At 41.4% G+C, this 24,982-nt stretch overlaps 4 protein-coding genes across 7 annotated transcripts in view, besides 2 other annotated features; 2 read left to right on the top strand and 2 right to left on the bottom strand.

Annotated features, from left to right (window-relative positions):
• Window positions 1–13,343, top strand: part of CG13229 (uncharacterized protein) — a 32,903-nt gene extending 19,560 nt beyond the window's left edge. For 2 of the 3 annotated variants that reach the window (NM_001273952.1, NM_001273951.1), the window contains 6 exons: window positions 9,669–9,963; window positions 10,797–10,968; window positions 11,311–11,437; window positions 11,653–11,847; window positions 11,934–12,116; window positions 12,296–13,343. In NM_001273952.1, the coding sequence (NP_001260881.1) occupies window positions 9,718–9,963; window positions 10,797–10,968; window positions 11,311–11,437; window positions 11,653–11,847; window positions 11,934–12,116; window positions 12,296–12,617 (1,245 nt within the window). In that variant the 5' untranslated portion in view covers window positions 9,669–9,717 and the 3' untranslated portion in view covers window positions 12,618–13,343. Of the gene's footprint in view, window positions 1–8,975; window positions 9,078–9,668; window positions 9,964–10,796; window positions 10,969–11,310; window positions 11,438–11,652; window positions 11,848–11,933; window positions 12,117–12,295 lie in introns of those variants that run through there. The other variant, NM_136793.1, reaches the window with a different exon arrangement.
• On the top strand, window positions 2,579–5,045 carry CG12391 (uncharacterized protein). The gene is made up of 2 exons (NM_136795.4): window positions 2,579–3,046; window positions 3,136–5,045. The coding sequence occupies exons 1-2, from the start codon at window positions 2,870–2,872 to the stop codon at window positions 4,720–4,722; spliced, it is 1,764 nt and encodes a 587-aa protein (NP_610639.1). The 5' UTR covers window positions 2,579–2,869; the 3' UTR covers window positions 4,723–5,045.
• CG13231 (uncharacterized protein) lies at window positions 5,519–6,358 on the bottom strand. The gene is made up of 2 exons (NM_136794.2): window positions 6,268–6,358; window positions 5,519–6,134 (listed from the first exon to the last, which is right to left on the bottom strand). The coding sequence occupies exons 1-2, from the start codon at window positions 6,277–6,279 to the stop codon at window positions 5,844–5,846; spliced, it is 303 nt and encodes a 100-aa protein (NP_610638.1). The 5' UTR covers window positions 6,280–6,358; the 3' UTR covers window positions 5,519–5,843.
• Window positions 11,180–11,231: a mobile genetic element.
• BBS4 (Bardet-Biedl syndrome 4) lies at window positions 13,332–16,724 on the bottom strand. Of its 2 annotated transcripts, NM_136792.2 has the most exons (10): window positions 16,641–16,724; window positions 16,428–16,567; window positions 16,231–16,343; window positions 15,535–15,825; window positions 15,314–15,470; window positions 15,110–15,232; window positions 14,962–15,046; window positions 14,149–14,235; window positions 13,726–13,937; window positions 13,332–13,559 (listed from the first exon to the last, which is right to left on the bottom strand). In NM_136792.2, exons 1-10 carry the CDS (start codon window positions 16,717–16,719, stop codon window positions 13,386–13,388), a joined length of 1,461 nt encoding a protein of 486 aa, NP_610636.1. In that variant the 5' UTR covers window positions 16,720–16,724; the 3' UTR covers window positions 13,332–13,385. The 2 variants fall into 2 exon arrangements, with proteins under 2 accessions (NP_610636.1, NP_001286305.1); NM_001299376.1 differs by lacking the exon at window positions 14,149–14,235.
• Window positions 16,725–18,296: 1,572 nt separating this feature from the next.
• Window positions 18,297–18,482: a mobile genetic element.
• Window positions 18,483–24,982: the final 6,500 nt, after the last annotated feature.

The following is a 24,982-nucleotide window of genomic DNA, read 5'->3' as shown; positions in this document are numbered from 1 at the left end:
AACTGCCAAGAAAATCCATTCTCTTTCATTAGGAGGCGCAAGTACATGTACATGCAACTGATTTTGATACATCGACGACTGTGTCAGTAATAATCATTGATGCATTAATATTGGGTTTCTTCCAAGAAGAACAATTTCCCTACGAATTTAAGAAAATTTTTAAAGCTTATATATACATATAATATATAATCACAGTGTGTGTGTGTGCACAAGTCGATATGCGTGTGCAAATTAGATTTACTGGCATGTCAGATACGTGCCCATATTGATGGATCAGCTGCCTCTCAGCTGCCAGGTGGAAATCCCATTGTGGAAAAGTTAATTTTTATGTTCAAAGTTTTCCACCTGCCATCTAGTTAATAAACTTTCCGGGGGGAAACCTTCAGCATATATATAATTGGCAGTCTTCACATACATACATACTCGTTTTCGTTTGGATGCAAATTGAAGTGTAGCCTAATATTTGCACTAAATAACCGACGTATTTTAATTTCCTTAACTATTCGAGCACTTAATTCAGGTTATGAGTTTAAATGGAAAATTAAAAGCATCTGGTTGAAAAGCATCCGGGTGAAAATTAAAGATGGGGTGGGTGCAACTCATTAAATTAAGTTGTGCAAAACATCAAGTGGTAAAATAAATCTCATCTAAAATATAAAATAAATCTCGTTAGAACTCATTCCCGTGGGTAAAAGATAGTTATTTGTACAAACATGCAATGTCAATGTTTAATTTTTTGAATATGAAATAAGATTAATTAGACTGATAGTTAATATAAAATGATAATTAAAATAGGCTTTTTTTCCGCGGAGTGATTGCCATTATATTATGTAACTGAACATTGGTTGTGCTGGCGGCATCTTTTCGTAATTGTCGTGTAACAGGTGAAAGGAATGTGGCTGCTGAAAAACACTCAATAGATAATTAAATGCTTATAATATGAGTTCGTTCTAATTATCACCACAATTAGAATGTATTCTATTATATGTTTTTGATGTGCCCTTTAATGTGCGCACGTGAACGCCAGTGGGTAGGTTGAAATCCATTCAAATCCTCGACGGGTTCAGGAATACATATAATATATATGTATGTACATATATATAGGCTTAAGCCTTCCCAAGGAGCATATGCTGCCTGTTTGTCTTTTGTGCATAATTAATCACTGAGTGACGCCGCCGGGAGTTGAATTGTGTTGTGCTGACATGGCCATGCTTTTTTATCACTGCCACAGTCTCCTGGCCGCTAAATTTATCTCTTTTCTAGGAGTCGCCTTCGCGTCCCTGTCCTTGCAACATCCGGCAACATAAGCGATTCCCTGCGAGTGGGTGGACGTGAAGGCGACCAGGAGGTGAAAAGCTCTAGCCGGTAAAACGATGTTAATGTCAAGTAGATCTCGGAGCACGTCTTGCTGCGATAATTGTTGGCGTAAATCATGTCGAAGAGCAACAGAATTACGTCCCAGACAGACACATACTATCCTTGTGGGCATATTGTACACGAAGAAATCAATGTGTCATACTCACACTTTTATCTTTAGCCCGAGGGTACTTCACATTAAAAGAGTGATTTCGATCAACTTTAAAAAGTAACTATAGAATAAAATTCTTATTGTTGGATCTGAAATTAAAGCAAGCGAAAAAATAATAATAATACAGCCAAAAAGATGCTCTAAAACAAAGAAATAAGTAAAGGACAGACAGAAAGATTTCATTAGTCCGAAATTTGTCATTAACTTATTACGTTTTAATTACTCAACTTATCACTTGATTGATTACTCAACTTATCACTTGATCTATTTGATAGAAGTATTTCAAGTTACTGCAACATTTTCTCGCAGTGTAGTGTCTGCGCTAATGGATTGTGTCCTTCGCAAAGTTCGGGCATTTCCGCGGACATTTCTCTTTGCGGCCACAGGACGTAATTGAAATAAATATTTTTCTGTAGTGTTCCCTTCAGAGCGGTGGAATATTTTTGAAGAGCCACTTTATTGAAATTTGTTTGCTTATTTGCATTTCTTGTACTGGGAATTGATTGAAATTGAAGAATGTAAACTCAAGTAATACGGGGTATTTGCCAACATTTAAGGCATGGAATTCTAAAAGCCAGATTAAGTGTTGTGGCAAAAGGAAAAACAAAGTGTTGCATGGTTGATGCTGGTTCATGTAAGAGGCATTACTCAAATTAATGCGCACAGCAGCGGGTGAAAAATTATGCAAATCACGTAATTTTTATTTCGCCGTGTTGAAAAGTCAAGACGACATGCTTTTTGTTTCAAACGGCTGCTTTTAAGGGGGGTGGCCTATGTATTGTGCCCACTTTTATTGCAAACACGCGCGTAGGTTTCCCTTTTGCAGACAGAAGGTGCATGTATTACTGACACTTTGCGCCTTCTCCTAAACTTTATTTCGGTTTTATTGTTTTAAGCTTTCGTTTTGGGCTGCTGAATTATGTTATTTGCGAGCATTCTTTAAATAACGAATTTCCTTTACTTTTCAAATTACGCGCCCGCTGTGCAACCCTGCGCACGTTATCGATTGCCAGTGGGCATGCGCACAACTATCGATTACCGATGACAAACAGCTGTGTACCTATACTTATCCAATATGGCTGCAAGTAAAAAAAATTGTAACGCTGTGAAAAAACTGCAATTTGAATTGCATTTTCCGCTTGAGTATTAGATAGAAAAGTGCGAGAAATGTGAATTTGTGCAAACGAAAGTGGAACACTATCCGAAAATCAAGTGCGCGCCAAGAAATCGAAGCGAAAAAGTGAATATCGAAAAAGTCGCCGGTGCCCCGCCAAAAAAAAGAAGACTCCCCCACTCCACTTGAAAACATTTCTCTGCGGAAATAAGGAAAATACTGCGAAAATGGAAGCCGACATAACGCCCCTGGCGGAAACCAACGGAGAGCAGCGCCAAAATCCCCAGGAAAGTGCTCAAAACCAAGAGCAACCGCAACCGCGGCAGGATTTGGCGGGCAAGTCGGTGGGTTCCGCTGATGATGGCGTCTCCGGAACTGTGGGACAGATTATGGATTACCTCGAGGTGCGCCCGGCTTTAAAAGACTTGGAAAAGCTTGTGAAACTCATACATATATATATATATATGTTTGTTTATTTTTATTTATATTATAGGACGATGCCGGTGCAACTGCCGACCAGGACGCGGAGATGGGCGAGGCAGAGTATCTGGATGGCGAGATGCCGCAGGAGGATGAGAGCGAGACTCCGCAAACGGAGAAAGCCAATGAAGGTTGCCAGGAATCAAGCAATAAGAAGGATTTGCAAGAATCTGCAGCTAAAGATGATTTTTCCAAGGAAAAAAGTGGAGAGGATGGTGAAAAAGACACCGACAAGGAGAAGAAGGCAACTCATTTACATGAAGATAACAACGATGATGCCGAAAAGGATGGCGACGAGGCCGACGCAGAGGATGAAGACGATGTAGAGAAGCCAGAAGATGAGGATGGCACCGAAGAAGGCGACGAGGCCATTGAAGAAGATGAGGACGCTCTCGATGAAGATGAGGATCCCAACGAAGAAGTCGAGGAAATTGAACCAGATTTCGAGACTGGCACCGATGCAGAAGGTGAACTAATCACTGGCGATGAGCCGGGCGATCTGGCCGATGTGCCCATTAGGGAGCGCAAGAAAGAGGAACCCGTGGACGAAGACCAGTGCCGCGTTTGCACCAGCAAGGAAGAGCTAGTCTGCCTGTTTAAGAAGCAAATCGATGCCACGCCCGCGGACATGCTGCTGGTCATCTGTCCTAATGTCTCGATTTTGCCCAAGGACTTTATGCCGCAATTCATATGCACCAAGTGCATGGGCAGCCTTACCATTGCCATACAGCTGAGAAAGCAGCTGGAGACCACGGACCAGGAGCTGCGCAAGCGTTTGTCCCGAAGCAAGAATAAAGTGCGAAGACCCCGCGGCTATGTGGTCATAGACGCACCTGTCACCGATTCCAGTGAGGATGAGGATGAGCTCGATGATGAGTTCAAGGTATCCGATGTAGCCGGAACCACGAGTGCCGACAGCGATTCTGCCGATTCGGATGACAGTGAGAAGGAGAAAAAGAAGCCCGGACCACGTGGGCGTCCTCGAAAAAAGCCACTCAAGAGAGGCACGGACAGCGATGGGGAGCCTTCCAGCGCCCAAAAGAAGAAATACCAGCCCTCTTCGACGGCTTCAGTGGGCCCATTCGAGTGTCCCAACTGCGACTTGACGTTCTCGCGCAAACAATCCTATGTGCTGCATCGTAAGACTCACGAGAGAATAGAGCATGCCTGTCCCATCTGCGGCAAGAAGTTCAAGGTGGAGTGGGCCTATAAAACGCACATGCAACGGCACGAGCAGGAGCGCGCCCATTTCCGCTGCGAGCTGTGCCCCAAGATATTCCGACTGCGCGCGGAACTGAAGCACCATATGGCCCAGCGACACGACGAGCATGGCTTCATTTACGAGTGCAAGCGCTGCCAGCGGACGTTCCTCACCCAGCAGCGACTGCAGCGTCACCAGGCCGTCGGTTGTCAGCGGCACAAGGAGGATAGCGTTCGCATCAAGGAGGAGCAGTCGCGGTTCAAGCAGGAGTCGCGCAGCAAGGACGACCGCCATCATGGCAACAACAGCAGCAAACGCCGTCCCGGCGAAGGACGGGATCTTTTCAAGGCTGTGGCCCCACCAACAACCACCTATTGGAGCGATAGCTTCTCGGACTAAAAAAACCAAGGTGCGGCGGCTTGCGGATTTCAATTCAATAATTTCTAATGAACGATTTTAAGTTTCTCTAGCTGTAGGAAGAATTCAGTGCAAATAAATCACATTTGTAATAAATACAAAATAACACTAGTGGAAGTTTTGAGTACATGTAAACTTCTCAAGCTAAGTAAGTAAGCGAAAAGGCAAAATAAAAAGTTCGATTAATGGCAGATTGGAAAATATTGACTTAGACGCTAAGATTTTCATTTGTTCCTAAGGACACCATTAGATTATAAATACTTCAAACATATAAGATTCGCTGTTAAAATAAACACTATGTTTGGAATAAGTGCGTCGTAACTTACATGGAGTGCGCTGCTCCTCAGTGACCCACAATGCTTTCCTTTTGAACCCCTTTTAATTGGATCCCAAAGCGTTTGCTCGCCAAATGGCAGCACTTAGTGCCGCCGAGCTAAAGAACAACCAACTGCAGTTCTGCACAATCTTGGCCATAATGTGGCGTTCTAATGTTTATAATTTCGCTTGTGGAGCATAACTAGGAGTGTTTAACTACTGGGGATTACTTTGGACCCAAGCTGGGGGTCTTTAGTGTAGACTTGCAGCATATATGTGCATAAGCGGAGCACTAAGTGTGGTTACTCACAACTTTCAGATCCGTGTACAATTCTTATCAGGTATTTCAGAAAGGTTTGGTAAGAAAAATGCTGTAGTACTTCAAGCAACTAATTTGGACCACAAAATTTGCACTTTTCCAAGAAAGTTTTACTCATGGCCGGAAGGAAAACGAACTGAGTTGCAACGTTTTAGTTATAATTTTAAACTGTAAGCCAATAAACTAAGTTATTTGTGTAAGCCTAATTTGTAAGCCGTAATTTATGCAAAATTGTTAAGCTTTTCTTTTGGGTTTCTGTGGGAAGTTTTGTTGTGATTGCAGTGAGTTTTTAGGGCTAAATTTAAAACTCTTTAAATTGAATTGAAGACACACGTTTGACTTTAACATTTATTTACATAGCAATCGGGAATTGTTTGGGCAGGAAATCTGATGCACGTGCGAATGTTTCGGCAATGCTGCTGCACTACAAAGGTGTCTAATTGATCCGCCGCTCCGTGTGCGTGCCTAATTAGAAGTGGTGGATGGAGTGGTAGGTGGGCAGGTGATAGGACACCGAAGACACCGGATGGTGGGCAATCAGCGGGGCATGGGCGATGAGTGGGGCATGCGATATGATTGGGGCATGATGCACCAGCGTGGGTGCAGCTATGTAGTGCGAGTGGGTGACCAAGGGGGCATGGTAGCCGAGCCCCAATGATATGCCGCGCTTTGCCTTGACAGAGGACTCCTCCTGCTGCTCCTCGGCGGCGGGAGCAGGTGCGGCCAGGATGCAGGCCAAACTGGCGATGAGCAGCAGCAGCTGTGCCGTTTCCAAGCAATTTTCATTGGTATTTAACGATGAAAAGCGGGAAAAAATGACGGATTATTAGAAATTCTTAAGAAAATATCATATAATTTTCGCAATTATCTTCTTCGCTCTGACGATAGCTTACAGTGAATTTCATGTTGTTGGTATATTTAGGATTTATGTGTAACTCGACTTGAAACTGTTCGCACACCACTGGCTTTAATTGAACTAACGACGCTGGCAGCCAGAACCTGGTTATTTATACCATTCGGATTGTTCTCAAAACTCACTCAAAACTAAGTCAAACGCACTCATTAGGCGAAAACTATTTAGGCCCAAAAATAAAGTAAAATTCGCACAAGACACGCATCGAGAAAAATATGCCCACATCAAGCCAAAATTGCACAAACAAGCCAAGCGACTCAAGAAATATGTACATATGTATGTATGTAGATAGATGTGTGTGCCTGTGCGTATCCATCCGAGTGGGGCCGAATGTATCTGAGTATCTGAGTATCCGACGGATCGCCACATCGCCAGTCCACATAAATTGTTTTTTAATTCAGCAAATTATTTGGAGTACTCACTTTGAGTGCCAATAGGCGCCTCAATTTATTAGCCGCTGCTGTGGTCAATGTGTTCATCTCTAATACTAAATGCCAAAGCCATTAATAACAATAATTTCTATCTGGCAGATACTTGTCAGCAATTGTCGCAGTGTCTGAGTATGTGAGTTATGAACACTCCATTCGAAGCTAATCTATTGTACAATCAAATGGAATGGTGCATTTCAAAGCTAAAAGCTATTAGCTGTGTACCAAAGGTAATGGCCAAGGATATTTGTTGCCTGTTCAAAAATGGCAAAAATAACAAAATTTCATATTAAGTATTAAGTATTGTATAAATATTGTGGCGTATACAAACAGGCAGGTATTTTGTCCTTTCTGAAATGTAATAGAAAGTTAGACAAGGCTGTGCAAATAAGACTACCAACCAAAGGATTAAATAAATTAGCCAAGGGCACGAATTTCATTATGCCTTGAAATGAATTGACATAACCGAAAACAATTTCGCATTGGCCTGCCGGCGACAACAAAAAATTGATTGACACTGTTTGGCCGGGCTAATTGAAAAAGACACTTTAAGTTACAACTAAATTCTAATTCACTAAATTCTCAGCTGATATGAAGCGCTTTAGTGGTAGTTAAAGCACTTAACGACCTCAATAATTGGACCCTCTGGTGGGCCAGAAGTGATGGGGGAGCTAAGCTGTGGCATCGTTGAATCAATTGGCCCAGCGGGGATTATGTGGCCAGAGCTGTATGTGATAAGGGTGTTTCTCTCTCTCTCTCTCTCTCTTTTGCTCTCTCACGTTATCTTATACTTCCGGCGGAAATGTGGCAATAAAAAATGAGGAAAGCGAACTTATACAGCTGTGTGCACTCAGAAAAAGTGCTCTCCTAATCCCCTTACAATCGGTTTATAAAAGTTAAGTGTATTGTTGAAGATAAGTGAATATAACATATTTTTCGTTTACAATTTTGTTTAAATTTCTTTTTAAGATTACTTGTACCACTTTGCTTTCTTAATAAAGTGGTAAATTCCACTTTCCTTCATTTCCTTCCTTGCATTAGGGCTACATTTTAGGTTAGTTTTTTTTTGAGTGCATTTGACTAGCGAAATGTTAATTAACGGCCCCTCAAATGGCGGAAAATGAGGAAAGAGACCTGCAAAGGACGGCCTGGTGTGCTACTGCTGTTTATCTGCAGCTGTCAGTTGGTGGTGTTAATTTTTTGTTAGTCCTTTGCGGGAACTTGGGCGTATCCTTTGTGGGTGCGCCACCTGTTCAGACATGTTGCTCAAGGCCACGCGCTAGTGAATAGGAGGCGACTTAAGGAACTTGCCGACAGTGAGAGGCACAAAGATAATTTCTTTTTAAAACTGAAATGTCTTTACGCTTTATTTGTGAGCCACGAATTGAATTAAGGCTGTTCTTTGGAATGGGGATGGGCGATAAGTTGTAAGGGGTTTTAAATTGTCAACACCATTTGTGCATAGGAACAGACAAACGAACTTGTTGACAAATAAGAATATTTACCATATAAACAAATCAAGATCTGTCCATATGACATAGAGATCTCGGAAATTATATGAAACTGTAACTAGATGGCCATCATGGAAATAGTCTCTTTCCCACTTGCATATCTATTCGATAGTCGAGGTTTCTTCTAATTTCCCACAAAAATTGTTTCCTTCTGTAAAACTCCCGGAAATTAATAATTGCCTATGTTCCTTTCAATATTGCCTCCCGAAATGTCCCTTTGATAACAAACGCCATTTGCAGAAAAATGCTTTCAGAAGGGCAGTCGAAACACCGAAATGGTCCAAATGAAATGAGTTTTTTTTTGGAACCGATTTCATTTTGATTGAATGTGTGTGGCAATAACTAATAATTGCCCGTAACGCAACGGCTGTAAACGTTTGACGAAAACGAAAGGCCAATCGATCAACATCAAATGGTCGACAGACATTGGATTGACTGGCAGTTAGTTTCAGTTCAATGGTACACACTACATTGGACAATTTTGAGTTACCTAAATATGCATATTGAACGAGGCAATGCAATGCGATTGAGGTCCGGCTGTGCGTTTCAGTTGCGAAATGAGTTGCGAACAGGATTTATATTCAGATTTAGCCATTAGCCAAATGCAACACCTTCGACGACGTGTGGACACGTCGACTTTGATTCGGCCAACTGAGTGATCCGGGGTAGTAGTGTCAGATGCCAACATTACTTATGCACTGAAAGAAATAAATAAAGGATTTACATGTGTAGTAATGTATAATTGGGCTGCATGACATGCATGATAATGATCAACTTTCAAGCAATAATAATTCTATGACATCACGACATTCATACGGACAGAAAGACGAACATGGATTTACCATTAAAATGTAATTATAATATAATATAATAAAGTATCTAAAGAATTTTTTACTTGGATCTCCTAGCAATTTTAACCATATTCTCAAATGCAAAATGTGAAGTTCTTGCAAATAGATACACAGACTAATGGGTCCGCATTTGCCAATTAATTGCCTACAACGCCCAGGTTGCTTTGAATCACAGGTGGACATTTGGACAGGTTTGCTCAGCTCACTGGCAGCTCCACTTTGGCCATTCAAAATTGTTTATCGCTTTGACGAGTTGCAGTAGCAATTTCGACACCGTATGCCCATAATGAAGAAACGGCATTGATAATAACAAAGTAATGATAAATTAGATGCTGTTGACGTCTAATTCATTTTTGATGATAGTATTGATTTTATACATAAATGACACAATTTCCCTTTTATTTTGTAAAACATTATGGCATTTTCACTTTAATGGTCCTGTAAAACACAAGTTAGTTGTAAAGCACAGAAAAACTTTCCATTTCGATGACAAGAAGTCCTTTAAAATTCAAATAAATATATAATTCTAATTCTAAATAAATAATTCTAAGCAATGGTTTATGTATTTAAACTCCTTAAATTTTGTTCCAGTTTTTAACTAGCACATATACATCAAAAGAGCGGAACTAGATAGTCTACAATGATGCAAGAGACCGGCAATCAAATGGGACAGACCCATATGCACCAGCGGGTTCCTTTCAACGACACGGTTCTGAAGGACTATCATCTCACGAGCACCGATATCGAGAAGTTTGTAAAGCTATGGCAGGAGTACCAGATGAAGAACATGACCCCTCAGGTGGATGAGTGCCAGGGCTATTGCCAGGGGGAAATATACAACTGGTTGCGAGCCTACAACAGCATCCATGGATACGTTTCGCTGATGGTAAGTAATACTCGTGATTACAACTCCCCCTGGGCACGAAACCCGCAATGTTGGCCAAAACAAAGGAATCGGTTGACTAATGATGAGCAAGGGAAGCCAAGACGATACACACAGACCTTCGCCGACAGACCACTGATGAATGTAGGGGACTTCTTTACCTTTGAACTCTTGCCAAAGTCGTCCTTTTTTCGAATTAAAGTTATAGCATGCGCTCAGCTTAACCATCAAAATCACAAATGAAATTAGTGGCCGGGAATCTCGGTCTTTTGTTTATGTCCGGGTTTCCCTTTTCAGGGCTTTTTTGAAAAGGATATAAATTATATTAGATGTAGTTAAGCCGTTGAGGCGTTAATGTGCTTTTTTCATTATAATTTTCAGTCGTAAGTCATTTTGCGTTGTAGCAGACGGCCTTTACCACAGGAATTGGGTCAGAAAATACCGAGAATCCATTTCCATCAAGGCTAGTTCATAGCCCATCTTTTCAAATAAATATACAATAAATCAAATACAGTTGAAAAATGTAACTTTATTGCTTTCCTTCGTTCGCACAAAAAATAGTTTACCTCTTAAATTGAAATAAAATTCTGAACCAAACTTCGGTTACTGTAGTTCCATTTTTTTTTTTTTTTGCTTGTGTGAGCAATGTTAAGAAATGTAAATACGAGAGGTCACGACAGTTGAGTTGCTGCTCACGAGCTGAATAAATAAAATATTCATCCACTTTGGTGTCCAAGGGGAGTGCATTCAGTTGAAAGTATGTGAGCGCTCACAGTTTCGATTTGACAAAGGACGCATTTTATGTTGATTCTTTCTTGTTTCTTTAAATCACCTAGATTTGCATTTTCGGGACAATAGCAAACATCTTGAACATAATGGTCCTGACCAGAAAGGAAATGGCCAAGACGCCCATAAATAATATACTTAAGTGGCTGGCGGTGGCCGATATGTTTGTGATGCTGGAATATATACCCTATACATCGTATCAGTATATATATATGGGGCCAGGTAAGCATACATTTAGTAATAATATTTAATAATAGTCTTGGTTATAGCTTTACTTGTTATTTATTTATTAGTGTTATCAGCTAGATTATTATTATAAAGGTATACTCTTGATCAGGATCTACACACGTCTGTCTGTCCGTTTCTAAGGGTATATTTTGTTAACAATTTTGTTAACAATTCCCATATATCCTTTCCCCTTTGCACTTACTTTTAGTTGAGTAACGAGTATGTGGTAGTCGAGGCAATCGGCTATGACCTTCTCTGTAGGTTTCCTTTCTTTTTTAATTTTAAGCCGTTTAAATTTTTTTGAATTATTTAATATTCTTTGTATGGCTGTTGCAGGTGAAAAAGATTTGAGCTACACCTGGGCGGTTTGTCTGCTGGTTCACATGCACTTCACCCAGATCCTGCATACGATTTCCATCGGATTGACTGTCACGCTGGCGGTGTGGCGGTATGTGGCTATCAGGTGAGATGATCCTTCGGCCAGCTATGCATGACTTATTCCGGAATTCGCCGTCATCCATGTAGAGTTTGTCTCCGGTTCACATTCATGATAATCCACATCCGCAATTCGAACAGACATCCGGCTAATCTGATTACCACATCATTGTGGCAATGTGGCTTCTCTTCTCTTCCCCCGTCTTTTGTTTATAGCCAAATGTTACCGTCTCTATTCCACAGACATCCGAACGGGGGCTGTGCCAATTTCCTGCTAGCACATTCCCGGGAGGCGATCCTCCTGCCCTTCATCCTGTCGCCGATCCTCTGCCTGCCCACGTACTTTGTGTTCCAGGTGCGTGAGACGTACGACGTGGACAAGGTCAACTCGGAGGCCATGTATCATGTTTATTTCGACAAGGACTCGGTGCTCTACAGGTGCGCTTAGATAAGAAGTCTGATGTCATTTATGCATCCTGCGAAGAACCAATTGTAAAATATTTCATCGTGAAAATCCTTAACAGATTCAACTTCTGGATACATTCCGTGCTCATCAAACTTCTGCCGTGCGGCATATTAATTGTGATCAGTGCAGTACTTATGCACGTTTTGTGCGAGGCATCGAGACGTCGCTTGAAGCTGAGGGATTACAACAATCCCGCCAAATATGCCATCCAGCTTAATCTGAATGAAACCAAATCCAAGAAGTAAGTACGCACTTGACTCGTTTAGTGCTTAAGAATTCGCCTCATTTGCAGTTTGCCTTGTTAGTTTCATGATCTTTGATTTTTCTGTTTTTGAATGGTCTCGGATTTTGTCAAATCTCTTCTTAGGTTCCTTTTTGCCATCTTTTTTATAAATTTGTCTTTTTGTTTTTGTATCTTAGGCCGCCTCGCTGTGATCGCCGTAACGATCGGACTACCCTTTTGCTGGTTGCGGTACTGGTTTTGTTTCTGATCACGGAGTTTCCGCAGGGATTACTTGGTCTGCTGTCCGGAGTGATGGAGAAGTGCTTCTTCGCCCACTGCTATCCGCCGTTTGGAGAGCTGATGGATCTGCTGGCACTGATCAACGCCGCCGTCGGATTCGTGCTGTACGGTCTGATGTCGAAACAGTTCCGGACCACCTTCCGATCGCTGTTCATGAAGCGGCACTTTGGCAGCACCGAAATGACCAGATTGACCCGCGTAACCACGACTTGCGTCTAGTTGGGCACATCTAAAGATGTGATCATGGGCAGGAGCAAACACTAGTGAGGGATGAAGTAGGTGAGGGACATCCAAGATGTTCCGGCCCGGCATTGAATTTGAATTTTCTAAAGCATAAACTTTATAAAAGTTTCGTTGACTAAACAAAGCCTAAATATGAGAAACTGTGAGTGTGGAATTATTGTACGGGCTGACCAGTTGATCAGTTGATTTCCACAATGGTTTACTTTTAGGTGTAGTCCTAAGGCGTTGACTGGTGCATCGATCGGTTTAGAAATTGATTCTGCTTGTGATCTGGCTGTTTCGCAAAGTGCCATTTCATTTCCAAATAATTACATTGATTAGTTTACCAGTTGGTGTTTCAAATTCGTATTAGTATATAAGTTTCATAGGCTAAGTCAGCTGTACAAAGCTGTACAAATACGAGACATTTACTTTTCCATAAGATGCAGAAAAAAAAACAGGAATCCATCATCAGCAAAACTGTAGCCATGCTAAGAGGACTGAAGAACTCACTGAGCCCCGAGTTGCTCTCTCTTCTTAGCTGGAATCACGAAAGAATTCTATTTTGATTGTATGGCGTTAACTGGTTTTCAACAAAGTGCCAATGCATTTTAAATTGGCTAATTGAATAACCATATTTTGAGTACTTTTTAAGTCGCTTATACTATTTATAAATAAATGTGAACACTTTCAAAAAAAATATGTTTGATGTGAGTTGCATACAAATGAAACGTTTATTGCTTTCCATTACCGAAAAATGAACATCTAATTCTGACTGACAACAGCATTCACCTCCAGTGGCAATTCGTCCGGCAGAAGTTCCGTGGCCCGATTGTGTCCCAAATCAGACTCGCCCATATCCGCGGAATCCAGCAGGATGCCATTGCCCTGATTCGAGATGCGCAGCAGGGATTTCAGCTTGGTGGCTTGGAATTTGTACTGCAGGATAATGAGATTGATAAAATCTGCTCTCGAGGGAGTTTCGACCATAATGTAACGGTGCAAGTAATTTTTGTAAGACTTTCTGGCCAATTATGCGGTGGAATATCTATTCACGTGCCAATGCATACATCCACTGGGAATGATGGTATTTCGGACGACTTACTTCCGTTGGCAACAGAAGATCCTGCGCCTGACTCATGAACCGGTTATACTGCTCCGTGGACAGGGCCAATCTGCCGGTTTCGTAGCAAAACAGTGCAAAGTTCAGCACAACCAAGGGATTACGTCCGGCTCCCTGTTGGCCAGTTGCCATGGAACTGGCCCTTTCGAGGGCCACGAATGCGTTCTCCATATCGTCCAGCTTTCGCAAACAAACTGCGGGTAAAGGAGGAAGAAGCTGTTATTTTGGGGAAAACTTACACTGAAAAAAGGGATATATATATAAGATATATTATAAGAGATACAGGTAAGCTTACATTATATGATTAAAATGAGCAAAAAATAAAGATGCAAAAATTGATCAGAACTTTTTATAATATTATATTTTCGAACAATATATTTTACGAGTGCACTTGTACAAACTTACGGCCCAGGAGCATGTAGCACTCGGCATTATCCTTGCGCAGGTTTATGGCTGCGGCCAGCGTGTGAAAGGCACTGGCGTATTGTTCAGCTGCAGCCAAGATGGGGCAAATAGAAAACAACAGATGCTTCTTAACGGAAGAAATGGCAACAAACAATGCAGGATAGAAAAGGGTACACAAATGCCTTCGGCTCGGATTTGTCCTGGTGCTGTTAAGAAATTTATTAAAACCTCCAACCCACAGAGTTTCTCGCTAGCCTCGAGTGTATATTTGTACCCGAAATCCAACCTTCTCTTGCAGTTTGGTTTCCTATTGTCTCTTTTTATTCGGATTTCATTTTGCCCTCTTTTTGACCAAGGCGTGGCAAAGATGAATGTTGATAAAACTCGTGATTGTTTTTGGCCAAACGAAGAAGACATTTCAAAGGATTTTTATAGTCAAAAATCTGACCCTATAATATGTATATGTATTCTTGATCAGAATCACTTGCAGAGTCGATTTGGCCATGTATGTACGTCTTCTCTTTTACGCAAACTAGTTTCTCAGTTCTAGGGTATTAGCTTCGTCCTTTTAATATCTTAACTAACTCTCATGTTTAAAATAGAATGGCAGCGCAGAATATAAAATAGTTTTCACAGGCTGCACTGAACAAGTGAATAATATGAAATCTGCAATGCTAATGTTAATGGTAATATCTTTTGAGAACTTTTTGAGTACAAGCGTCATCGAAGGATAACTTGATTGATACTAGTAGGATAATAGCCTACTATTTATATTTAAACTCCTAAAGTGCACTTAGATTTCGGAGAACTCACATGCGATGTAGATTAAACTGAGGTTGTAAAGGGCATTGTAGTTAAGTGGCGATAGCCAAACGGATTTGCGCAGCGATGAAATGGCCTGTTGGTTATTAAACATTTAAATGTACGCACAAGTAATACACCCATCTTGTCATTCCATTACCACAATGAACTTCTGCTTCTTGAAAAAGCACAATCCGATGTTATTCCACAGCTCGGCAATTTCCGGCTCAGCGTTTGCGATTTGGCTGTATTTGCTGAGGGCGCCATCGATATCGTTGCGGGACTGTTCACAATATTCACACAAATTCAGCATTAAATGCGACTTAACAGATTGTGTCAAAGGAAATACATATACCACATTTACCTGCAAAATGGCACCAAAGGCCAGAAGTCCCTTGGGCGAGCATTTCCGTTCGATGCTGACGACTTCCGCTAAACGATCGTGTGCCTTTTGCGTTTCGTTGATTTTCAAATACAGCACACTGATTTCAATCAGAACCTCCGAGTTCTCAGGAGTCAAGCTGAAAAGGGGCGAATGGGTATAAAACGAAAAAAAAGCGAGGGACAGCGAGATTAACTACTAACTGTAGACAGTTCTCTAGAATTTCAATGGCTTTCTGGTACTGTTTGTCCTTGCGATACAACTCCGCCAAACGAACGTAGCTTTCCAGCTTCCGGCCGGATTGCACGGCCAACTCAAAATAGGTCCTGGCCTCGTCCTGCTGCTGGCTGGCCACATCCTTTTGACTCTGCGTCGTGGCCGCTCTATAGAGTAGCTCGCCCAGATAATGGTAAATCTCGTGGTCCTGTCGACTGCTCCTTTGTTCCGCCTCCCGAAAAACGCCCAAAGCCTGACTAAAACGGCCCATTATGTATCTGAAACGAAAGAGAGTTGGCATCAAGCTTTTAAGCCGCTTTTGAAATATGTATGTAAATGTTAAAGTATCATTATTGTATCGAATCCAATTATTTTTGCGAAAAAGGAATTTTAAACTCAGTTAACCATCAATCTTATCTAACACAGAAATGTCTTTTATACTTGCAATTATATAATCATAAATAGATTAAAAATACACGAAAAAGGGATTTAATTAAAGTATCTACGCTGATTATGATTAATTAACCAGCTAACTTGGTTATTAATGAAATCCTTTAAATCCATTGAAAGTTCGCCGAAAAACAACAACACTATGATGAGTAAGACCCTTCGAGTGAATAAATGATTAAATGTTTAAAATGTAAATGTGTGAATTTTGCGATAATATATACAAAGTTACCCACAGTGTTCGGCCGATTTCCTTGTAAGTCTCGATATTCCTGGGATTGAGCTCCGCTGATTTTTGCAAATGTCTGAGCGCCTCGATGTGGTTGCCCTCTTCACGGTCAATTAGACCCTGGCGAAGGCCATCAATTAGAAAAGACACCGAGCATTAGCCACCACAAGCGACCGCAGTGCTCCTTGTTTTTCGTCATCTCACCTGGACAAAGTACAGGTACTCGGGATTCAAATGGCGATTCAGCTCACGTTCGATGAGTCGGCGGCAGCGCGTGAATTCGCGGCGAGTGAAATAAATGTGGAGCAACCAATCAATGTTGGCATCGCTGGGCATTTTGGGAGCTAATCGAAGGACGAAGGACACAGGACATTGAAAAGTCTATGCTTGACGCAAATGGCGAGGAATTTCCTTCACCTGGACGAACAACCTCCAAGGTGGGCAATTCAATCAGTCTGCCGTTGCAGTTGATCTGCTCCGTTCCCGGTTCGTACATGGATTACTTTAGTGTTTTTCCAGGACTGTGAGCAAAAGCTCAACTTCAAAGGTAACTTGCTTGGTAATATTGCGTTTCGATTTGTTTTGGCCGCCGGCAACTTTGTTGTGTCGAGTTTGTGTTGCCATGGTTTTTTGCATTTAAGGTTGCCAAGGCAGACGGGCTGGAAATTAACTTGTTAACTGAATTAGTGCGCATTTCAGTCGGGCCAAAAGGCCCAAAAAAGAGCGTACGAAAATTCCGCGTTGTGTATTTTTAATTAGCTGCGACATACATGTCGAAAACCCATTCGAAACTAATCGAAATGCAATAAAAACAAACTCAAACTGGGCAAATAATTGGCGAGACAAAAAGGCAAGCTGGCAGATCTTGGGATAACCAGTTCCTTGGAACTCGCCACGAAGTCCCGACTCTGACACCGCCTAATTACTCAATTTATTTCACACCGGCCAAAGTGGCAAAATCTGTTGCACTTGTTACCATTTCGGGCCAAAAGACAACATGTGATCGTGAGCTACATTTCAAACCGTTTACGCGACTTAGGCTAAAACAGCAAAGCAATTAATGCACAAAAAATATCGTACAAGATCACTACCAATATCTGTATCAATCGATCGATCGATTGCGGCGCTGCTTTCAGATCTTTCGATCTCAGATCTTAGATCTCAAACGGGAAGTGGCCACCTGACGTCTTTTTTTTAGTTCAAATGGCCGCTATTTTTTTTTTCTTTAGTCGGAAGTACACAAACACTTGGCCCCAATGTCCGCTACGACCACAACGATTGACAGTCTTGATGGATTCGCGATGCCAAAATGGGGTTTCAATTGCAACAGATTAAAAATCAATTACTGCAAGGCAGTTAACGAAAATTACGTAGAATAAACATTGTTCTAATCTTTTATGGCGGCACAGTAAATATTACTTAACCAGTTCTTTCAAAAAGCAATCTATCAACTTAATTCAAAACTTATTTAATGGAATATTTGAATTTTGTTCAAAATATTTGTAAATCTTTAAACTCATATACATATGTATAATAATATGGTATAAAACTCGTCGTTTGATAATATTAAGGTTTTTTTTATATTTTAAATTTAAATTTGTTCTTAACAAAACTAAACTAATAAATTGGTACAGTTTCACATTCATTTTCACTCATTCAAGCCATGTTCGATAATAGCAAAATGTTCGTTAATAGCAAAATATTCAACAGTATTTGCTTGAATAATTAATTTAATTTTATATTTTATATTGATTTAATATGTTTTTGTTAACCTTTCGCCTGTTTCCATAAATTTGTTTTTCTCACCCACCGTGCAGAAAAAGCCAAGTGCTGCCAGATTGTTTTACCTTACATTTGTTGCGACACCTAGCGGCGAACGATGCAAGTTTATACTCAGGAAAACGTGTAAACAAAACTTACATGGATAACGTCTGAAATTTACGTAAGCTAAGTAGTACGATTCAAATTTTCTAGATGGCGCTTAACATGTGTGTGAAAAAATTTCTACTACTGCTAACTTTTTGAGTTGTTCATGTTTGATATTCTGTAATTAGCATAAAATTTTTGGTAATACAGTATAATTCGCTTAGCTGCCTCGAGTACTTTGCACAATGCCTCGATGCAGGTAACTTAAAAATGCAGCTAACTTAATTTTTTTTTTTCTATTTTCTATTTTCTATTCACACAAAAAAATGGAAAAATAATGCAGATATCTTGCCGATGCAGCTAACTATCGATGCAGCTAAGCGAATTATACTGTATTAAAAAAAATAATAATGTAACATTTTATATTGTAAAATTTGAGCTTGGTTTACCGCCCAACTCTTGTGTTTAAGATGGTTTTTATTGTATATTGTATACAGTATATACTGTACTGTTGTATATTGTATTGTATTGTATACGTGTATTAATTGAAATCAAATAAAGTGGTGAAGGGGTATAAACAAAATTAACAGTTACTTTTTAGGAGTTACTAACTATATTGTATTTATAGACAATTTGCATCAGCCAAACAAATTTTTATAGTTTTACCTTCGCACTTTATTTAATTGGCTGATTTCCAATGGGAATTTCCCATGTCTTTTATATTCCCAGTTTCCAGTTTCCATAAAACTAATGAAGTAAGTAAAATCTATGAAATATTTGATTGCAAGTACCTTGCTCGTGGTAAAGGAAACAAAAACCATATTTACTTGTTCAATCCGAGCATCGGCAGCTAAAAGAATCAAATATGCCCCGATATGTACAATTGAATACTCCTTTATTCACGCTTGTTGTCATGGACTGGGCAGCTGGGGGATGGTCTAATTGAATTAGAGTACCACTGTAAATATGATTTACACCCGACGACACTTGAGCCTGACCTCCGCGATGGGGACGCTCCATCTACGCATATCTTACGCACATATTTGTGGGGCCAGAGGTCATAGAAAAGCGACTTACGCAGCATACCAATCCGCCCCGAAATCTTCGCCTGCCGGCTGAAAGAGAGTCATTCATGGGGATTGCAAGTGCCGCTCACGTTTGTTTTTCCGCCCGAAAGGCCGTTATTCACTGGGGAAAAGCGAGGGCGTCGAGTCGTAAAGATGTGTATTGTGCAGCAATACGCGCAACTTGGCCTAAATCCGTCTTTGGCTTTGACTTTGGTCCGTTCGCTTGGCCCAATTTATGCACAATTCCATTGTCCACTTTATTGTTTCTGCATGGGTTTTATGATCGGACACCTAAATATAGTCGTGGCCGAGTTGTTTACCCAATTGCCGTCTAGTCCTTGAGTCCACTTTCCCCCGCCAACTTGTTCGGCAATCTGTGCCCCAGACACAACAACAGGGAAAACAATCTTGTATGCGTGAGTGACCCAAATAAGTATGCTTTGTTTTTTTTGCCACTAACTTCCCCTTTCCGTTAGATGAAAATCTGCGTTTCAGCAATTGGCCTACCATTCACTATATTATTAAATCGCAAATTGATGTTTACACGCCTGCTAGTGTCTATTTTTCATATAGTACACAGGGAATAAAAGTGTTTATGCATGTTTGTAAATGCTAAATAATAATTTTCTTTCTTTCAAAATGAAATGTAATAATCCTGTTTCTTTTTTCCATGTTCCTTAGTATTTTTTATATCTTGGAGTAATATATGATTCCTATGCTGTTCGTTTTATTGAGGCTTTAATGTTTGTTTGCCACTTGTTTTTGGCCACGTTATCCTTTCGCTTTTGCTGTTGCCCAATGTGTGACAGATTGAATTCACTGCTGACGGACTTTGTTCGCTGAATCTTTGACACATTTCGTAGGGCGGTGACAGAGGTGACAGCCCAGCCACTTTCTCGCCCACTTTCGACCCGATGTTTGCATTAGCATAACTATGGCATTTCCGGGGCTAGCAAACAGAAATATGTTTCGGTTTAAAAATTGACAAAATTTTGACAAAAATGTATACCCAGGGCGAGTGTTGTGCTCCGTGTGCGGTGGGAATGTCAATGAAAGGCCCGGGGTCCTGTGGCCTGCGTTTCGGTATCCTGTGCCCCGAATAGCCGAAAGCTGAAAAACTCTCTAGCTGGAAAATATGCGTGCTGAAGTTTTGCGTGCTGTCGCTGTAATTTATGTCAAGCCAAACAAAAAACAACGAAATTGTTGTGGCACATAACCGAGAGCAGCACTTTGTTCGGATGCAGATATGCAAAAACAAACACAAACACAAGCACAAGAGGAAATGGCCACACACCAAAAGAAACACACATAGTGGTGATACAGATACATATAGAATTGGATGCGGCGATGCGGAATGTTTATTTGCTGTAAAATTTGAGGCATGCAACGCTTATGAAATAGAATTTTTCGACCATAGCAATGAAATCCATTCCCAGAAACGAAACGGCCACTTCATGTAATAACTCTATTTGCTGCTGCATGGATACATTTTCAAAAAACATAAATGCAAATTGCTTTAAATGGCGAAATGGGAAATGCGATAGCCGACAGACATCAAAGCCAAATGCCCATTAAACATTCACCAGTTGAGTTTTAGAAGTGGCTCTACCTCCGTAACTTTCATACTTTCATAATTCTATGTGTATATTCCGCCCTGTGATGTTGCCCCGTTAATTTGACTTTAATATAGCAAATAATGCAATTAGGCAGGGGCCCTCATAGAATGTGATATTCGGGTTCAATGAGTTCATCGAAGGGTTAGGCGCCTGCGGGCGAGGTTTCTTCTACTTTCCATGATTGATGAAACCACCACCACCACCACCACCAATACGCCATCGAGCGGAATGGGCGGGTGCCACTCGAGAAGCAACAGAAGTGGCTGCCTCACATCCAGTGTGTGGCTTTTTCGGTTGCCGAATAATAAGCAGGGGCCACGGGGCCAATGGGGCCAAGTCAATGTGTGTCTCCTAGGTTGCCTTTACTTCCTTACAGCAGCATTCTCCAGCTCACCACATGCTGGAAAGTGAGTTCTGTGTCGTTAATTAATTAAATTGTCATACCCCTTCGGGCGCCACAGCGACAATTGAGAAATCTTCAGCCCGGTTGCCATTTGAACTCCACCTCAGGCGTCAAATTCACTGGGTAAGCGGGGTCGTTTCTAAAAAAAAAAATTAATGAGCTCGGCTTGTCGAAGAGTGGCTTTTAACCGGAACTCACTGGCAGAAGCCGCCTCTATCTGCCCCATAAATAATCATTTATTGAATGAACCAAAAATACATATATACATATTCTAGCACTATGTTTGCGACACTCACACTCGTATTCCAACTGCTGACTGAATCATTTACGAGCGATTCATTCATAAAAAGCGAGTAAATAATTCAATTTAGATCGAATGCGTCATCTGCTGTTAATTAAACGATCAGGCAGTCTATCAACTAAGTGATACCTGGTCTTGGTTTATATAAAGAAATTTTAGTTAGGGACTGTGTAACTATTTTAAAGCACACTCATCAAAATATTCGCACTACATACTTTTAAACAAAGATTTTGCATATATAAACAGGTTTATTCCTTATATAATTTAAATAAATGAAAAGGTATCTGAAATATTTCAGCAGCTGAAGTCACTATTTATACAATCAGTTCTACAATATATCTCTATATATCAAATGCATAACATAGTGATTAGAATTTGAAAGACACCCTTGTAGGTATTCTTTAATTAGTTATTATTTTAAGGGTACTTATAATCTAATGCATTTTATCACACATTAATTGTGTAAGCCACTCGATATTAATTGCGAAAAGAGATTCCTTTTCATCCAAAAATGTTCTCAGGGATTTGGTTCGTTACGAGGAGCTGATTCGATTACAGGGTATGCGGGCAGCTGGAAAATCCCCCATGAGCACTCACTGACAGCCGAGCGAGAGTGCGTGCAACCCTTGAGTGCAATCGCAGATGGGTGTGTGCATGCGTATCTGGTTGGTTGTCGTCTGGATGTTTGCTGCTGCTGCTGCTGCTGCTGACGACGTCATGAAGGTCAACAGACAAACAATCCCCCACTTACGCCAGTCCTCCTACCCCCACCACCACGCTCGCCGAGTTCTGGTCAATTGAAGAGGTTAAATTCGTGTGGGCCCCACTCTGGGCAGCTTATTTCGTATGCTGTGTCAGGGGCTTAGTCATGTCCCCAGGGTGTTAGTGTTAATGCCCCAAATGCCACTGGCGTGCGTTGTTGCAGTTATGGCCGGCAATTATAATTTGAACAAATTATAAATTAATGTGTGTGCTGGTCATACGGTCATCAAAGCATAATTGTAATTGTTGACTTATATGGGTGGGTTTTGGGTTAATTCGTAAAGAAGCAGAGGGTTAAGCGCGCTCCGAAGAGCTGCCATCGCTTATTATAATTTAATCAACAAAATGCCAGGGGTGTGCGTGAAGTCAACTATGCGGGCAACGCTTTTTTGCCAGCCAGCCAAGTTAAACACGGTCGAAACTGCCACAATTTATTAATTAGTCGCGGTCAATCAAACAAACAATGTGCCGAAGGGCTTAGATTAACCGGCGGCCATTTAGCGGTTAAGTGCGTTAAATGTGGAACGAGTTTCAAAGGCACAAATCATACCCAAAATTCTGGGAAACTTTAACAATTTTGATAAGGGGCTAATCAACCAAACCAAAGGGAGTTCTAAGTAAAAGGGTATAAGGTCAAGCTAAAAAGTATGCAAGAGATTGAGGAAAATGTTACTGACCCTTTGTAGAAGAAATTCTTTTTATCATATTATTATGCAATTATCCATCGAGACCTCAAATGCTTTAAGAGCTGGAAATTAAGATTAACCATGTAGATTCGTTTCTACAGTTAAGCTTTAAGATGGCCTAAATAGGTCCAGGAAAAACAATATTTTTTTTTGTGATACTTTCAGGAATTCCTTGCCAGCATATCAACACTATTATTGTTGCTAGCTGCTCAAAGGAACCAAAGACCTAGATGGCCATATCGATGCCAGAAAATCCATTTTGCCAAATTAGTTAGCAGTCCATAAACAGAAAATGGTCAAAAGCTCCGTTGCGATGTGGGTGTGTTTTGTTTGCTGCAGCTGCAATATTTGGTATATAACGCTTAGTTTTTGGCAATCAAGACATGTTAAGGCACACGGACACAATGGGCCAACCACATGTACACAAAACGCCCAGTTGTCTCTGTGTGCTGGCCAGAAGTGTCTGCTAAATCTTGTGGTTGCTTTGCCGAGTTGGTAGCAGCCATGGTTGCTGACAGCTCATTAGGCCAGGTGTTAGGCGGAAAGGTGGCAGCACTGGAAAGACGGTGTGCATGTGGATGGAGAATCCCCAACTTCCGCCAGCTGCATGCTGCTTATGTATGCGTGTTGGCCAAGTGACGAATTTTGACAATGTGCGTCGAGCAGTGTGCATTTGAAGGCTACACCCGACCATCTATCCGCCCACAAACCGCATCCGAACACGAAACGTTGTCAGCTGGGTGACATGACATGGAAAAACAGCGTTAACCACATGTCCTGCCGAGTCTTAGGTGCCACTCGTGTGTGCTGGGCAATCACTTGATTTGATGACCAGCAGCCAAAAGCAGGAGCATTAAGGCCACATAAAATGCAGTTTCATTTTTGTGGAAAATGCTGTTGTTCTGCACACACACACACACACATACATACATACATATTACATACATATGCCTAGGAGGTTGTTGCATTCCAAGCAAATTAAGTTAATTAAAAAGTTGCAGGATTTGTGAAGTAATTACCATAAACAAGGCAACTGTGTGCTGCGCTCCTGCTTCTGCGGTTCTTGATGTTGCTGCCAGGGATTTTGCTACTGTTGCTATTATTGGTACACAGAGAGAAAAGAAAGTTACTTAAGCAGACGAACTTTGCAGATGGTAACTATAAAAGAATGTATTTAGATCTCAACAGATTCACTGATGAGGTAAGCTGACTGTTCTCAGCATTCATTTAACATTTATTTGAATGAAATGCATTTAAGCACTTTGGCTTCTTTTGTTTCGCTCAGTGCATCTTTGGCGTGGATAAAGTTGTCGGCATGGAATATAAACACTTCACGTCGTTGCGCTTGATGCGTTCAGAGCCCGGTCTTCAAAAGACGCTCGGCACACGTGAGAAATTCCAGCAGCTAAGTGGGAATGGGCGCCGTGGCAGGATGTTGTGCCACTTGCCAAAGGCAGCTTCAAGGGTGCTCCAGTCGAAATTTAAAAACCTTTCACCAGGCACCGAAACAAAGGAGCGGTAAAGCGAAAGGGGCCATCAGCAGGAGCGGAGCAGGAGCAGGAGCTAAAGAAGCCAAAGTCTGAATTCAGCAATGGATTCAAGAGATATGTCGGTCGGCAGATGCCAGTTGGCAGCTGGTTTAGGCCATGTGGCCATGCGAGAATGGGTCTCGGAAAATGAGCAACTGCAACTCCAATTGCAACCGGAGACCACACGCACTCAGGACCAATGAAAGAGGGAGGAACGGTGGCCCCGAGATGGCAGTCATGTACGTCGGTAGCAGGTACAAAACGGAGCCGCAGCAACACGTCTCCTGGCGTCAGGAGCAGAGCAGGAAAATGGGAATCGGGGGATTCCATCCTTTTCCACCAGTACCAGTCTCAGACTCAACTCAACTCGACACTGGGTTTGTTATTGCCGACAGTTGCGGCCAGCCTTGGTGACACTTGAACATAACTGGGTTCTGTTCTCCGCTCCGCCTTTTGTGCAATGCCTGAGTGCACTGATTATGCACATGGGAGGCCAAAGGACTAAAGGATCCGGGATCTGACGCAGATA

Source organism: Drosophila melanogaster, chromosome 2R, assembly GCF_000001215.4.
Source record: "Drosophila melanogaster chromosome 2R".
Lineage (NCBI taxonomy): Eukaryota > Metazoa > Arthropoda > Insecta > Diptera > Drosophilidae > Drosophila > Drosophila melanogaster.
Note: the sequence above shows the minus strand (reverse complement) of the source record. Positions and strands in the feature narration are given on the sequence as shown.